The sequence below is a fragment of the Chiloscyllium plagiosum genome, unplaced genomic scaffold (assembly GCF_037043375.1).
Source record: "Chiloscyllium plagiosum isolate Xiang-an unplaced genomic scaffold, Cpla_swu_hap1 HiC_scaffold_3, whole genome shotgun sequence".
In the NCBI taxonomy this organism is placed as follows: Eukaryota; Metazoa; Chordata; class Chondrichthyes; order Orectolobiformes; family Hemiscylliidae; genus Chiloscyllium; species Chiloscyllium plagiosum.
The window spans coordinates 12189929-12207834 of record NW_028270141.1 but is presented as its reverse complement, the minus strand read 5'-3'; the positions used below and the strand labels follow the sequence as shown (position 1 = coordinate 12207834).

General features: G+C 37.7%; 1 protein-coding gene across 7 annotated transcripts in view; it reads left to right on the top strand.

The window, feature by feature from the left end:
- gen1 (GEN1 structure-specific endonuclease) overlaps positions 1 to 17906 on the top strand; it is an 86214-nt gene that overhangs the window by 23919 nt on the left and 44389 nt on the right. For 6 of the 7 annotated variants that reach the window (XR_015752397.1, XM_087977561.1, XM_043677287.2 and 3 more), the window contains exons 2-9: positions 299 to 493; positions 2099 to 2291; positions 6666 to 6842; positions 10032 to 10142; positions 13334 to 13407; positions 13947 to 14038; positions 15731 to 15881; positions 17184 to 17220. Coding sequence is in view for 6 of the 7 variants with exons in the window: in XM_087977561.1 (XP_087833687.1) it covers positions 333 to 493; positions 2099 to 2291; positions 6666 to 6842; positions 10032 to 10142; positions 13334 to 13407; positions 13947 to 14038; positions 15731 to 15881; positions 17184 to 17220 (996 nt within the window). In the remaining variant the exon portion in view is untranslated. The remainder of the gene's footprint in view (positions 1 to 298; positions 494 to 2098; positions 2292 to 6665; positions 6843 to 10031; positions 10143 to 13333; positions 13408 to 13946; positions 14039 to 15730; positions 15882 to 17183; positions 17221 to 17906) is intronic. The other variant, XM_043677303.2, reaches the window with a different exon arrangement.

Genomic DNA, 17906 nt, shown 5'->3' with positions numbered 1-17906 from the left:
AGTGTACTTTAAGTTCACCTGAGGCAGCAGACAAAACTTTGCTTTCGAATCTTATTTAAAAGACACCATATCTGACAATACAGTGCTTCCATCATACTGGACAGAAGTATCATCCTCAAATCTCAGAATGGGACTTGGCCATGACATTTTGACTCAGATAAGAAATCTACAAACTGAGCCACACTGACGATTTGAGAGTTTGTGAATTCTGAAATAAGCATCTGTCTCCTTGGCTATATTACACAATGTTGATGGTTCACTTTGATAGTAAGATTTATATTTTGTCTTTTTTTTATAGGAAGAGTCAGTGTTCAGAATTAGAAGCTGGAAGCATGGGAGTGAATGACTTGTGGCAAATATTAGAGCCTGTTAAAGAATATGTTCCACTACAGAATCTAAAAGGGAAAACGTTGGCTGTGGATATGAGCTTATGGGTTTGTGAGGCTCAAACTGTGAAAGGCATGATCGGAACTGTTGTCAAGCCACATCTCAGGTAACTTAGACTTTTAAAAAGTATTTAACATTCTTTCATGGGATGTGGGCATCTATTACTATCCATCTCTAATTGCCCTTGAATTGAGTGATTTGCTTGGCATTTTAATGGATGGTTAAAAATTGACTATATTGTTGTGAGTCACATATAGGTGAGCTAAGTAAAGACTGCAGATTTCCTTACTTAAAGACATTAGTGAACTAAAATATGAAATGATACTTCCGTGAACTAGATGGATTTTTAACAACATTCAATGATAGTCACTATTGCTGAGACTACCTTTATATTCCAGATGGTAGTATTAATTGCAGCTTATTAATTGATTCTAAATTCCACCAGCTGCTGTGGAGAGTTTTGCGCGCTCACAGAGCTTTACTCTGGCTATCTCAATTACTACTCCAATGATATTGCCACTACACACTGTCTCCCATGAGGTTTATGATACATGTCAATATTCATTTTAGAACCATACATGAATGTCTGGTTTCTAAGAGCAATGGAGTACTTGTGCCACAATGACAAGAACATTTTTTTGCTGATTTCTTACTTGGTTTGACTTGATTTCAGTATGCCAGTAGATAAACGAGATACTTCATAAAGGGAGGGATAAGGAAAGGTTTCCCTAGTATATTCTCACTCTGCTAATGACTGGTTCAAGTCTGGGATTGGCAATAATGTGGAGACAAAGACCAAGTAAGTCATGCCAGTTCTTTTTGCATAGAAATTGAACTCTGTTAGATTAGGAAAGAAGAGAAAACAAGGACAGTGTTAACGGTGGTAATGAAAATCAGATTGAAATTATTAAGCAAGGTTTAAATTATGAAGAAACAGACAGGTGTGCTTCCTTAATTATGCAAAAATAAAATCAGCACAAGCATATGAAGCTGAAGATTCAACACAAAGAGGATGGATATCCAATTTCTTCCATCCTGCTAATTATAGTATTCTTTAAACAAGCAACATCTTGTGTGCGTTGATAATGCTTCTCCCTGTGGGGCAGAAAGTCTGGATTAATATCCCACCTGAGCTGAAAATGTGTTGCTGGAAAAGCGCAGCAGGTCAGGCAGCATCCAAGGAGCAGGAGAATCGATGTTTCGGGCATGAGCCCTTCTCCTGCTCCTTGGATGCTGCCTGACCTGCTGCGCTTTTCCAGCAACACATTTTCAGCTCTGATCTCCAGCATCTGCAGACCTCACTTTCTCCTAATTAATATCCCACCTGCCATGGAAGTATGTTACATCATGTTCAAGCAGGTTGATTCAAAATAATTTTATATTGGTTTCTCATTTCTATGTGGCCAGCACCCTCAGAATTGACATACAATGTGAAATGTATTTTAATAATTATTCAGATTTGCAAATTATCTTTGGATCAGGAATTAATATCATAGTCATTTTGCCATATTGTTATACTTATTATTGATGCTGAGCAAAAGGGGAACTGAAAAATATGGATCAGTCATTAGTAAAGAGAAAAGCAAGTTCACAATTCTTGTTTAACCTTTGATCAAGATTTTTCTGGTTTTATTCGATATTTAGCATTTGTAACCTATTTTCTTTTCTTATTTCAATATTGATGTTGATCCATGTTTTGCTTTAATTTTAGAAATTTGTTTTTTCGTATTTCATGTCTCACCTTGATGGATGTGAGACTTGTCTTTGTGGTAGAGGGAAATGCACCAAAACTGAAGATTGATACAATGAATAAACGGAATGAGGCAAGGCGTGGTTTGGCCAGAAAGCAAGGAAGCTTTACTGTTCGAACAAAAAGATCCCATTTTAAATCTGTCCTTAAAGAGGTTTGTACTCTTTGAGCATTTATTTTAAAACGTAACATAAGCTCCTAGGCAAATATTTGTTACAACTTATTTATGATTGTAGAAGTTTACAATCAACATGAGACATTCAAATTCAAGGTTGAGCTTTGTTTTCAGAATGCTACAATATTTGATGCATTTCATATTTAAAGAATTTGCTTCACTGATCCTTCAAGTTGACGTGGATAAAACAAGATAATTTCTGAGCTGAAAATGTCTTGCTGGAACAGCGCAGCAGGTCAGGCAGCATCCAGGAAACAGGAGAATCGACGTTTCGGGCATAAGCCCTTCTTCAGGAATGAAGAAGGGCTTATGCCCGAAACGTCGATTCTCCTGTTCCCTGGATGCTGCCTGACCTGCTGCGCTGTTCCAGCAACACATTTTCAGCTCTGATCTACAGCATCTGTAGACCTCACTTTCTCCTCAAAGATAATTTCTGAGCATTAGGAAGACTGTTAGAGTTCTAAAATCATATCTTGCCATTTACATACACCTCTGAAGCAAAGTATGCCACTTTGATGCAGGCATGTGCAGTTAGTGACCACTTAGAGTATACATATATAGTCCCTAATAATTAGTTTGTGAGAAAAATTCTAAATTACCTAGTGATAGCCCTCCTACACTAGAACATACTGCAAATAATTCAAAATTTTGTGTTTTAAATGCAGGGATATGTGCTGTGATCAAGGCTGAATCTCCAATAAGATTGGGAGGGCATTTGAGGCATTGTATAAAGTTAAGTGAGCCAAAATTCAATTCAGGAGCTTTGGTATTCAATGGAATGAAAAAACCCAGATAAAATAATTGGTCATGATGGTAAAATAATACCTCTCAAATGAGACTGTTATGGGACACTAAATGCTGTCATTCTGAGTGTGACAGCATGTTTGTTTTCCTTCGCACTTTTGCCACTTTGTAAGTTCTTTGAACATTGGTATCTATAAACATGATGACAGCATTCAAAGTTTGCATAACAGAAAGTTGAATATGCATGACTTTGGCCTTAGCTTCTGTGTATCGTTAAGACATTTAGTGGTAGCTGCTTGTGCTGCATTTGAAGCTGAAACATTAGCCATCAGGTGCTCTATTATGTTTGGGTTCAAATTGTTTTCCTCCAGTTGGCCACTATTTCCATGTTCAAAAGTATGACCTCCAAATCCTGTACAAAATGCTATGCCATTTTCATGCTGGCTCCTTCATGCTCCAAAATATGGATTACAGGCTTTCTGGCAAACTTCAATGCACAAAGCTTTTTGGTGTGTACCCCCATCAGCCATTTTCTGCAGCTTGACCAATTAAAATCCTCTTCTGAGCCTTCTGCAGCAGGGCTTATGTGTGCCTGTGCCCTTGCCCTCCAACAATCTGGCGCCTTCAACAATTTTGTCCCTTGCCCTGGCATTTTGCCGATCAGGTGATTCGGAGCGTCACTCCGAAAGCTAGTGTGCTTCCAATTAAACCTGTTGGACTATAACCTGGTGTTGTGTGATTTTTAACTTTGTACACCCCAGTCCAACACCGGCATCTCCGAATCATAGAGGCATATAGGTTACGTTGCGTTAGGTGAGATCAGCGTTAGCAAGATTAGTATTATTTGAAGCTAGAAAGTCCATTCAGCAGTCTAATAACGGCCAGGAAAAAGAAGTTCCTGAATCTGCTGGTGCATGTGTTCAAGCTTCTGTATCTGTAAAATTTGTACGGTGTCTTTGTCTGAACTGGTGGCCTGTGAATGTATGATGCTGTTTCTTTCCTCATCATGTTCATTTTGGTGTTCCTCCGTTTTCTGACTGATTTGTTTGAAATAAGATAAAATGTGTCAAAAGTCTTATGTGTGAGGTTCTCCATATAAGTAAATTTGATTCATTTGCCTAGTTAATTCCTCGTAATTACATCTCCCAGTCATAAATCTTGACTCAGCATCAGCCACACCATACTACACCACACCAACATGTTAAATTGGTACCTTTCAAGAAACAACTTAATATGCTAAGTTTAATCATTCTTGAATGTTATTAAGTTTATAAAAGTCTTCATTCAAGGAAATTTTCTGTTTTATTAGCACTGTAAACCAGCTATCCATTGAGGAACATCAACCCTCCTGGCACTTGCACTTCTAAATGTTTAGGGTATAGCTATGAATAGTAGCAAAATTCTTAGACAAGCAACACATAACTTGTTGGATAACCTCTTTAGCATTTTTGTCTGGCTCGGCTGTCTTTTTGATTTTCTTGAGTTTGTTAGGTTAAGTGACGCTGTGATTTTATTTATAGTAATAGAGTCATACAGCACAAAAACAGTCCATGTTGACCAAGTTTCCCAAGCTAAACTAGTCCAATTTGCCCGTGTTTGGCCAATATCCCGCTGAGCCTTTTCTATTCAAGCTGAAAATGTGTTGCTGGAAAAGCGCAGCAGGTCAGGCAGCTTCCAGGGAACAGGAGAATCGACGTTTCGGGCAGAAGCCCTTCTTCAGGAATGGGGAGAATCGACGTTTCGGGCATAAGCCCTTCTTCAGGAATGGATAGCTTTTCCAGCAACACATTTTCAGCTCTGATCTCCAGCATCTGCAGACCTCACTTTCTCCTCAAAGATTTCAACCTACTGCGAATCCTCTTACAAGGATGCCTTCTTTGAAGAAGCTCTCTTCCTCCCTCTACAAAGATTTCAGTGAGTCCCTCTCTCACTGCACTCCCCAGGTCATCTCCTCTGCACAGAAGCTCTTCAGCCACATTCTCAAACAGATTCGCTACCACAGCCATATCTCCTTCCTCAGTTCCCTGGATGCTGCCTGACCTGCTGCGCTTTTCCAGCAACACATTTTCAGCTCTGATCTCCAGCATCTGCAGACCTCACTTTCTCCTTTTCTATTCATGCGCCTATTTGAATATCGTTGCAGAATTCAAATTTGAAAAATAGAGCTTTTTATAAAACATAGTTTTGTTTGTTTTGATAAGCTCATTCAAAATTATTTCTAAATCACCTCATGTTACCACATAAACAAAGAATCATGCTTCAAAACCCTACATAAACTTGAGTCATTCAAACTCTGCTGCTGGTGATCTAATTTGGATCAAATCTCATTCATTCATCATCTTGTTTTCACTGACCTACACTGGTTTCCAGTTAAACGATACCTCAATTTTAAAATTCTCACCCTTGCTTTAAATTCCCTTCATTTCTTCCCTATATCTGCCAACTCCTCCAGCCGCACAATCTTGAACCTCTCTGCGTTTTGAAGATCCATTTTTAATCACGCCTCCATTTGCAGTTGTATGTTCAGCTGCCTGAACTCTAAATTATAATTTCTTCCCAAAATTTCTCTGATTCTATACCGCGATTTAGTTCTTTAACATACTCCTTAATTCCTACCTCTTTGATCAAGCCATGCTGTCAGTGGTAAGTAGGAATATGGATTTGAGGTTACAAACAGATCAGCCATAATCTTATTAAATAGTGGAGCAGGCTAGAAGGGCTGACTGACCTAATTCAGCTCCTTTTTCATACATTATAAGGTTTAGTGATCTTCCCTAATCTCATTTTATGTAATCAGTGTCAAATTTTATAAGGTCCCTCTCAAGAGTATTTAGAGTACTTGGTAACATATTAGCATGGATAGAGGATTGGTTAGCTAATGGGAAGGAGTAAATAGGTCTTTTTGGTTTGCCAGGCTGTAACTAGAGGAGTTTTACAAGGTTCCTTGCTGGGCCTTCAACTATGTGCAATCCATGTCAGTGACTTGGATGAAGGGACTGACTGTATGGTACCTATGTTTGCTAATGACACCAAGATAGGTAGGAAAATAAGTTGTCAATAGGAGTAAGAAGTCTCAAAGAGATACAGGGGCAGGCTAGGTGAGTGGGCATAAATTTGTCAGATGGAATACAATGTGGGAAGATGTGAACTTAGCCACTTTGGCAGGAAGAACAATGGAGTGGGCTTGTATTGCAACGATAGTGAACTTGATTCCAAATCAGATGGTTGCATGCTCAGATCATACCTGGTTCATAGACTTTCACTGGAGTACTCAAGTTCCTGAGTTCTGTTTAAGTATTTGCTTGCTTCGCAGGGCCTCCGAGGATATAAGACATAAACTAGAAAATGAGATTGATGTTGTCAGATCCTTGATGATCAGCGTGGACATTGTGCATCGAATTGCCTCTTTTTTACTGTATTTATGTCTGAGTTTAAGGGAAAAGCAATATGTTAGTTAAATAAAAAGAGATTTCACAACTTGTTGGCACATATCCAAATCAATAAATAACAGAAGTTAGTATATATGTTCCTAATCCTTAGATCTTGACAAATAGAAATGTTGACTAAAAAATCTTCTGTAATTATGAATTGTGTTGTTTTTATTTTCAGTGTTGTGAACTGCTGGATTGTTTAGGCATCCCATGGGTTTGTGCAGCTGGAGAGGCTGAAGCCATGTGTGCCTACCTAAATGAAAATGGATATGTTGATGGTTGTATCACCAATGATGGTGATGCTTTCTTGTATGGAGCTCAAACTGTATACAGAAACTTTACAATGAACACAAAGGTACCTCAATATGTGATAATGTTAGCGATATCATCTATACCTATTACCTAAATTTCAATCAGTTGAGGATTATGTTCCCCTCATTGTTTATTTTCTGTCACTGTCCCATTTTGTTAATTAACTCAAAACAAAATAGCAGCAATTCAGAACTGACTGAAAACAAATTATAAATCAAATGTAAAGAAAACAGCTCAAATGACCAATGTGTGACTGCTAAAGAAAGTTTTGTAAATTATCAATTATGAATAGCTACAAAGACAAGTCTACCACTAAAAGATGCTATGGACAATCTGCTGGGAAATGGAATATCTCTTGATGTACGGTACAATCTTTTATCATTTCCCTTCATTTTCCTTCATTCACCTTAGCTGTATATTATTGAGTCATAACTCATATGCTATCTCTACACTATGAAATTTTATTTTCTGCAATAGCCTTTGATATGGCACCTTTTCAAATACCTTGTGAAATTCTAAGTACAGTACATCCACCAGTTCCCTTTCATTTATTGCAAGTGATACTTCTTGAAGGAATTTCAACAGATCGGTCAAACATGAATTCCCATTCTCAAAACCATGTTGCCTGATTACCACTAACTTATTGAAGTGCCCCATTATAATTTTTTTTAATAATACTTTCAATCATTTCCCTATGACAGATGTTAAGCTAACTTGTCTGTAGTTTCATGTTTGATGAGTCCCTACCCTTTTGGATTTGTTATCTTCAATTTTAATGGGTTTATCTCTGGGTCTGGCAGTTTTGGAAAATTGAAACCGATGCATTGCCAAACTCACTAGCTACTTGTAAAACTGCATACCATCAGGACCTAAGAACTTTCCAATCAAAGGCTCTGACAATTTACTCAGAACTACTTCTCTGGTGATTGTGATTTTCTTGAGTTCCTTCCTCCCTTCATTTCCTGGACAATCCTGAGATGTATGCTTGTATCCTATATAGTGAAGGCAGATGCAAAGGACCTGTTAAATTCATTTGTCATTTCCTTATTTTCCATTGTTAAGTCTCCAGACTAATTTTCGATAGGACACACATTCACTTTACATTTTATTTACTTTAATTATTTTTATGAATGTGTGTTATCTGCTTTTATATTTCTGGTTGGCTTTCTTTCATACCCTATTTTTCCCTTAATGTTTTGTTCATTCTTTGGTGTTTTTTAAAAATTCTGTCCAACCTTCTGACCTGCCTCCCCTCTTTGCACAGTTATATGTTTTCTTTGCTTGAATCTTTAACATTTCTAGGCTATCCTTTGGAATTTTTCTTTTATTCATTGGAAAGTACCTATTCTGTATATTCTGAAATAGACTGTCAGCCTCTGAATCTCCATTGATTGATCCTTTAACTTAATTTACCAAATAGCTTTAGCCAGCTCTGCTTTCATGCCCTCATAGTTGTCCTATTTAAATTTTGGAAAAGCAGTTTCAGAACCATTCCTGTCATTTGCAAGCTGAATGTAAAATTCAGTATATTGTAACCATTGTCACCGAGAGGCACTTTCACTGAGGTCATTAATCCTATATCATTGCACAGTACCAGCTCTGGTAAAGGCTGCTTTCTGATCAGCTTCAGAACATGCTGTTCTAAGAAACTATCCCAAAAACATTTTATGAACTCCTCGTCTAGACTACCTTTTCCCATCTGACTCTTCCAGCCAGTAGGTTAAAACCTTGCTTGGTCAATGCCATTCCTTTCTGATAAGCTACCCTTATTTCTTCCTTTCTACCCTACATTAATATATGGTCATTGCTCTGGGGTTAGTACAGCACACCCACAAGCGACGTTATGATTTCTAATTCCTACCAAATTGTTTCCACATCTTGATTTTCTGAGCTTAGTCATCCTGCTCTATTGTGTTAATACTGTCATTAACTGACAGATCCAGCACTGCACCTTTCCCTAATTTCCTGTCATTTCTGCATGTCCTATATCTTTCAAGCTTCAGGTCCTAGTCCATGCCATCCTGCAGTTATGTCTCTGTAATATCTATCAGATCATAATATTCATTTCTATTTGCAGTCTCAATTTATCTGTTTTGCTTCAAATGCTATATGCATTCAGATGTAGAGCTTTTAGTTTTAACCCTTTACTCTTTTTTGTGAATTTTAACCATATTGATTTGTTGACTTAAATTCATTAATTCCTTTTCTTCGACCTTGACTCTTTTTTTTTATTTACCACATCTTCCAAAACTTGATCCTTTGCCCTCATCATTCAGTTTAAAATCCTTTCTACTTCCCTGATTATGTGGTTCACAAGAACACTAGCCCCAGCGCAGTTCAGGTGGAGACTATGTAGATCCTACCTTCCCCAGTCTTGGTGCCAGTGCTCCACAAACCAGAGCCCAAATATCCCACTCCAGTCTTTGAGCCACACAATGACCTCACTGGTCTGATTTTCCCTTTATAAATTTGCATGTTGCTCAGGCAATAATGCCAAAGCTTTTGACCTATGAGACTCTGCTTAATTTAGCACCTCATCCCTCACACAGGAGTTATGCAGAATCTCCTTCTTTATTCTACCAATGTCATTAGTACCTACATGTATCAGAACTACTGGATCCTCCATATCTCACTCCCAAGACCCACTTCAGCCCTGAGCAGATGTCACAAACCTTGACACTGGACAGGCAACTCAGCCATCTGACCTCTCACTTTCATCTGGTTATCTTAGAAGAAATATAATGTAGACAGTTTATTAAAACTAGGATCCACATTGGACTGGAAAATAGTATGCATTCAAAACGCTTTAGCATTTCTTTTTTTGATGCCCGGCAGTATATCATCTGTAAGTCCAACATATGATCTGTATATTCTTGTTTACTATGATCTGCCTGTATTGCTCGTGAACAAAACGTTTCACTGTATTGAGGTACACACGACTACAATTAATTAAATCAAATCATATTAAACAAATAATTTCTCTCAATGTATTTTATATCCAATAGCTTGGGTAAGTGCTGGATTTTTCTACTGCTAACAATTCTTTATGTGTGAATAGTTTATTGACCTGGGGAATTGTTAGATGCCATAGAGGATCTAAGCTTCCATCTGGTGCATGGAACATGCTAAACATTAATATAATATTGAGTGACCAGATCTTTCATTTTCATAACTGGCTTCTTGACTCATCAGAGTAAAATACTAATTATTTTATGTTCTTTTTCTTTGATAGGATCCCCACGTGGACTGCTATAAAATGACAATAATTTACTCCAAATTAGGTCTTGATCGAGATGCATTGATTGGCTTCGCAATTTTACTTGGCTGTGATTACTTGCCAAAGGTATGAATCAGTTCAAAATTGCAGGTGTTGTACCAGTAAAAATAGAAAGCTATGCTGCAGTTAAATGTTTTAACATAGTTCCTATTAATTGAAATTACATGAAATTTAAAAGAAACCTGCAATTTAGATTGAATGCATTGTCATTAATGAATTTGTTTGACAAATAAGAAACACAGAAATTGGAGAGCAAATGTGTGTTTGGGGCGGGGGAGGAAGCATTGGAGGTGAATTGGTTGTCTGCATTGGTACTGAACTTTTCATAATTTTCAGTAAGTTATTTTGATAACTAAGGGATGCAGTTCATAATTAAGCATATTAAGGAAAGTAAAAAAAAAATATTTTTAATAAAAGAATTATATAGTTCATAGATTTGCAAAATAGATTATCAGTAGAACATATGGTATATAAAGACCATTAAAGGTTTTGCAATAAAACCAAACTAACTCCTTGTCAGTGAGGAGGATATATTCATAATGATTCTTGTGTCGAGGACAGAGGAAAAGGAAATTAGAACTTGAGAACAGGAGTAGACCATTTGGCCCTTCAAACCAGCTCTGCCAAGCCTGATCTGTTTGCGATCTCAATTCTGCTTTCCTTTCTAACCATATATCCTTGACTCCATTATTGATCAAAAAACTATCTAACTCCCCCTCGAATAAATGTAATGGCCCAGCACCCATTGCTTTTCAGGGAATGGAAATCTGCACACTAATGACCCTTTGATAGAAAAAAATTCTCATTTCAGGTTTATAAAGGGAGACCTCTTGCTCTAAAACTGTGCCCCTGCCTCTAACCTGCCCCACAACAGCAGACATACTCCCTGCATCCACCCTGTCAAATCTCTTCGGAATTGTGTGTTTCAGTAATCAGTATTTGAAACTGCTAAAGTCTCAGCTCAGTTGTATGAATAATCAAGGAAGAAGCTATCAAACTCCCAGGGCTGAAGTTAAAAGAAACAGTTAAGTCAACACTATAGATGTGATGGAGAAGGGAATTCTGGTGTTTGAGTATTGTAAAGTTATGATGCTAAGAGAGAAGGGATTGTATTTTTGCTGTATTTTCAAAATCTTACAACATGTATTACATGTAAATGGCATGGTTATTGCTTTTTATTTGCATTTCTTTTGCATAGGAAAATTCTATTTCACAATTGTAACCAAATCTGCAGCATTGTATGCTTGTGATTCTGTGAAAGATCACTTTGTTAAATAAAAACAAGTTATGATCTGTCAAGCCAGATTTCAGTCTGAGATCTGATGTGTCCGATAGTAACATCAATTGGAATCATTACATGTTGAATATGTCCCCGCAATATATTGGCATCTTTTGATTATCACTGCCATTTATGGTAGACTTCTGGAGTGCATCAACCTGCTTTAGGTGAAACACATTTCACAGAATGCTACAGAGAATTATTTTTTAATTAAACCAATTGTGACTTGCATATCTATTCCACTTGAGTTCTAGCAGCTTTGCTAATTAGAAATTATGTTGTTTTGAATTCTAATGCAGCAAGTAAGTATTCTACTTTATTATGAAAGCTTTCACAATGTTTCTAAAGATTTTAAAGTTTCCAGATAAAACCCTAGATTTAAAATCGTTACCCAGTAGCGAAGTAATTAGTCTGTTACACAATCTGACTTTATTGATTCGTGTCATAGAGTTGTACAGCACAGAAACAGAGCCTTTGGTCCAACTTGTCAATGCCAACCACGTATCTTAAATTAATCTAGTCCTATTTGCCAGAATTTGGCCCAAATCCCTCCAAACCCTTCCAATCCAAATGTCTTTTAAATGCTGCAATTGTATCAGCCTCCACTGCTACTTCTAGCAGCTCATTCTGTACACCCAACACTCTCGGCATGAAGAAGTTGCCTGTGAGGCCCCTTTTAAATCTTTTCCCTCTCATCTTAGACCTATTGCCTCTAGTTTTGAACTCCTCTACCTGGGAAAAAGATCTTGTCTGTTCACCCCATCCAGGCCCTTCATGATTTTACAAACCTCTATAAGGTCACCCCTCAGCCTTTGTCGCTCCAGGGAAAATAGTCCCAGCTTATTCAGCCTCTTCATCTCAAAACCTCCAACACAGCAAAAATACAATCCCTTCTGTCTTAACACCGTAACTTTACAATACTCAAGCATCAGAGAGAGTTTCCCTTGTCTGCACCCTTTCAAGTTTAACAACATTTTTCTTATAGCAGGGAGACTAGAATTCAGTGCAGTATTCCAAAAATATCCTAACCAATGCCCTGCATATCTGCAACATGACATCCTATATCATCTCCTATACTCAATGCATTGACCAATAAAGGCAAGCAGGCTAAACACCTTCTTTACTACCCCGTCTACCTGCGACTCCACCTTCAAGGAACTAAGAACCTGCACCCCAAGATCTCTTTGCCTTACCAAAAAAAAATCTCGTACTTACCTAAATTAAGTTCCATCTACCACTCTTTGGCCCATGGACCTATCTGGTCATGGACCTATCTGTATTCTGAGGTAACCTTCTTCACTGTCTACTGCACCACCAATTTTGGTGTCATCTGCAAACTTACCAACTATTCCTCCTATGTCCACATCCAAATCATTTATAATAATGACAAAAATCAGTGGACCAAGCACCAATGCTTGCATAGTACCATTGGTCACAGGCCAACAGTCCGATAAACAAGCCTTTACCATCCCCTTCAAGCTCCTATCTTCAAGCCAATTTTGTATACAACTGGCTAGCTCTCCCGGATTCTATAGGATCCAACCTTGCTAATCAGTTGTATGATAGATTATACAACCTTGTCAAACACCTTGCTAAAGTACATATATACCATATCCGCCACTCTGCCTTCATCACTCTTTTTTGTCACTTCTTCAAAAAAACTCAATCAAGTTAGTGAGACAAGATTTCTCACGCAGAAGGCCATGTTGACTATTCCTTGTTTTCCATATACGTGTAAATCCTGTCCGTCAGAATCCCTTCCAACAGCTTACCCGCCACAGGCGATCAAGCTTACCAGTCTAGATTCCTGGCTTTTCTTTGCATCCTTTCTTAAATAATAACACTACATTAGCCAGCTCCCTTGTTTATATATTTCTCCAGACATCCAATTATATTGTAGTTTCTTCCTAACTACTTCATTGGATTGAGATTTTTGAATACCTATTTTCTTTTTGTTTATATGTTGGTTTTGTTCCAGGGAGTTCCAGGGGTTGGGAAGGAACAGGCATTAAGATTGATTGAAACAATGAATGGACAGAGCCTTCTACAGAGGTAAAAATGAATTCTGAGACTGCCATCAGGTTAAAAAATCTCGTTTCCCAGACTAATCTTTAACTTAGTTTACGCATTCTGCTGGAACAACATTAACATTTCAGTAATAAAGCTATTCAAACATCAACAAGTCTTTATTTACCTAAAATTGCAAACATAAATGGCTGAACTGCAGTTTTATTTCTATGCTCAACCTGCCATCACTTTTCTTTCTTCTGTCTCTTGTCTATGTTGTCCACTTATTCCACTTAAATTAATCTTTCATCTACTTTTTATAATCTATGTTGTTCTTATTATAAAATCATCTTTCACTTTCTTCCTTCTCTGTGATCCCACTACCTATTTTCTGAAAGTACATGGTGTATTTTTTTTCATTCTTTTCCAACCTGACACACAGTTTTCCAGCCAAATTTTAAAAGTTGATATCGGCATATTAGAAAAGACTAAATATTTTGTATTACCAATTTCAATTGATTCAACTAATTTCAGTAAAAAAAAGTCAGAATGTGAAAGAAAATGCCTGTTATTAATCTTTCTAGGTTTAAACTCTGGAAACACGAGTTTGAGGGTTTTACTACTCATGATCCAGCTGTGGAAAAGAAAGCACACTGTTCCGTGTGCCGACACCCAGGTAGCCAACATTTGATTTCATATGCTCTTCAAACCCGCTTGATAGGATTCCTTTGAAGTCCACGTTTGCAATCTCGCAAAACTCATTTATCAACTTTTTTGCAGTGAAGTCCATAAACTTTCCAGGCTCTCTTTATTTACAAATATAAAAACAAATCTTTTAAGGTCTGTGTTTCTAATGATCTGATTAAAGGGGGAAATCTATCATAAGATAAGGGAGAAACATTTAGTAGTGTGAATCTTGCCTAATCCTGAAAAAAAATTAAAGGTTTTTATCTTACACTCATCAGGCTGTTTAGAAGAATACAACTTGAAAGGGGGAGCAACGTTTTTATATTATATTAGAAAGTGCTGGATAGTGGGTACATTGCAATGGAGAATGCATCATTTGGATGATAACTGACTGGTAACTGCCCAGCGTTGTTTAAATTTGAACTAAGCAGGTTGACTCTGGTCAAGTCATTGCCCTGAACAAAAACCCAAGAGAATTGCTGTCACCTGTTTTGTTCAGTTAAAGCAGGTGTACTCTTTCAGTCTGCAAAGAGCAGGAACCTGTATTTTAATATATTTTGCTTCCAGTGCAAGTGCAATGCACTGTGAACTGATTGACAATCTTAAATTGGTTGTCAATGTAATTCTTCTCAACTCAGGATTATTTATCAAATTTCCAAACACACAATCACATCTAATAATGGACACTGATTTTTATCTCTAAACACTGAGAAATAACTGCCTTAAAGCTGGATTTCCTTCCCCTTTTAAGGGAGGAAGTACCATCTTAAAGAGCTGCTCGCCAATCAGATGGCTGAAAGCTCTATTCACCACAGTGCCAACCTGGAATTACAGGTAGTCCCACAAAGCCCAGGTAAGTGTAGAGTCAGGGGTCTCGGCAATGGAGATGAGAGTAGGTACAAGAGGCCATGAGTTGGTTACGTGTAGAAGTGATTACGTGGAGAAGTGACCTTGAAGTTTTGACTTCAATGGGCGCAGGGAATTTCAGAAGAGGTCATTCATCCTTTTTCAACATAAATCTACGTAGCTAAGTCTATTAGAATTCCCATATGAGCCTTCCCTGAGGACACTGGCTACTCCATGCTTCTTGCAAAATACTGACCTGGGCAGGGTGATTCCCTTAAAAGACCTCAAAAGACCCAACAGCAGACAGGTATACTGACACTTCCCCAGACTGTGCCTCCCCAACCCCTATAAAATTTCATTCTGGCCAGGGGCAATGTGAAAGCCACTTGCTGGACTTTACATGGTCTCTATGTTCAATTCCACTGGAGGAGTGTAAAGTCTAGCCATTAGTTATGCTATTATGGACTGTAACCCAGTAGATTTATCATTTGTTTAGTTTTAGCTCTGTACTTTGGAAAAAAGACTCATATTTCTAAAGCATCTTTAATGTCAGGAAACATTCCAACATTCTTTGCTAGGGCTTATCCACATAACTTTGGGCACTGTGATGGAAAGGAAGTGGTGAGGTGACAAAAAGCTTGATGAAAGAGGTGTGAACTGGTGGACCCTTAAAGAAAAGGCCAAGGTAGTGAATGTGAAAGGTCAGTGGGGAGATTCCAGATTGTCGAAGTAACTGCATAGTGAAAAAGTGTAAATGATAGCTTGGTTGTGCTGTGGATTAATCAGTTTTATTACTAAAAACGAGTAACACTTTTTCCTATTATGATTCATATAGGATTAACCAGGGAGCATGTAAACAAGGGCTGTCAGTTGTGTGCAACTGTTCAGTGCTGTTCACCACATGGGGATGGATACCTATGCCCATGTGATTGGCACAAGTCAGAACAGAAGAGAAGATCCAACGTGGTGGAGAACAACATAAAAAAGTAAGCACCTTTATGCTGTATCAAGATGTCACAGCTTGAGACATTTCTGGAAGTTGTGCCAGTGACAATTGTACAAGTAAAAATTGTAAATTGCTATTTCTCATATGTAAGGTATATTTTCATAAATATGCAAAATTAGATACTGCACACGCCATAAAAATTGGAACTTCATACTCAATAGTCTACCAATCTCTTGTCTTGAATGTACTGAACAACTTAGCATCCACATTATCTGGAGTACAGAAAATTCTAAAGAGTCAGAATCTTTTGAGTGAACAGATTTTGCCCCAACTCAGTTCTAAAATGATGACCCCCTCATTTTATATAGAAAAGTGTTTATTGAGAGTTAGTGCAAATATTTACTCCAAAATATTCTTTGAAAGTTTTATTTACGTAGGAATTAGATATTGCTTTTTCTATTCAATTTTTCAATCCATGGGTTCTTCCATGGAGATGTGTATAACTTGAATTTTAATTGGAACTTGCAATGAACTAATCCTTTGTGGAAATGGCTGTTGGTTCATGTTGACATTTATGTGATCAGGCCTGTTGCAGTTTTCAGTCTTTTTTCTTCTGGACCTGTTGCAAATCTCTATTGAAATGTAGCAAACATTTATTGGCAATGAAAATAATACAATCTGTAGATAGTTGATACTAACGTAAAGATGATAGAATTACCTTGGCCAAATATTTCCAATCAGTAAAAATACGTTTTAATGGAAAGACGCAGGGATAAATCTTGTGGTTCAGTGTTTTTTTTAATTTTCACCACCTTAATAGGAAGGGCAAGAAACAAAACTGAGAAAACAATTAGCATGGAATAGGTCTTTGCCATTTTAAAAGTTTCCCTTTTAAATCAAGTTGCTGCTGAGAGTGTATGACTGAGTTTTGTTCTTTATGTTATCTTCTCTCAATTGATAGCAACCTCATGCCCAGATCTAAAGGTTGTAGCCCACTGTATCTAGATGAGCACATCATCTGGGTTAATATTTAAATAAAATTCTCACAGAATTTATATTGATGACAGTGCTTTTTTTTGATTGATAAAACCTGCCCAGGTATAAAAGAGACTGTGGTACAACTTGAAGAAATAGGGATTTCTTCTGGTTGCTATAGCTATCCTTCCTTAATGAATTTCAAAAGCAGATTACATGATCATTTACTTGCTGTTTGTGGGATCATGCTGTTCAGAGATTGGTTGCCATGCTTGTTTATATTTGGTATTTGCTAACAGTGTCAAACTTGTACAAATGCAAGCTTTCTTGCAAAAATTTGAATTCCTTTCTTCTGAATTTCTTTCAGAAAAGCAAGAGCTTGTGAGCATTTCCCATTTGAAGAGGTAAAATTGGAAATATATTTTTTCAAATGTTAACTCCTTATGAAACAGATCTATGTCAACTCTTATTGAACTGTTCAGGAGAGTTTAAATTAACCTGGATGAAGGTAAGTTCTAAAATATAATCTCAGAAAGAAGAAATAAGATATAGAAATAATTGGACGACGGATAACATTAGCGTAAGAAATTACAGTGGTTTGGCAACAATCTAACGTTTGAAAGGAAATGAGGATAGCAGATGCTGGAGATCAGAGTCGAGAGTGTGCCGCTGGAAAAGCACAGCCGGCCAGGCAGCATCCGAGAAGCAGGAGAATCTACGTTTCAGGCATAAGCCCTTCATCAGGTGAATTTGAGGTCAGGGTGAAAGGTGTTAGTGAAGTTGATGAACTATTCAACCCTCATGGGAGCACCTTCTCCCCCTACCTTCATCCACCTACCGCATTCTCAGCTACCTTCCTCCCAGCCCCACACCCCTCCCATTTATCTTTCAGCCCCCCCTCCCCCCCAGCCCACAAGGTTATTCCTGATGAAGGGCTTTTGCCCGATACATTGATTCTCCTGCTCCTCGGATGCTGCCTGGCCTGCTGTGCTTTTCCAGTGCCACACTCTCAATGACAATCATTCTCTGTGGCAAAGCCTCTACCAATCAGAGCCCACTGATCAACACTTCAGCACTCTTCTCTCATACA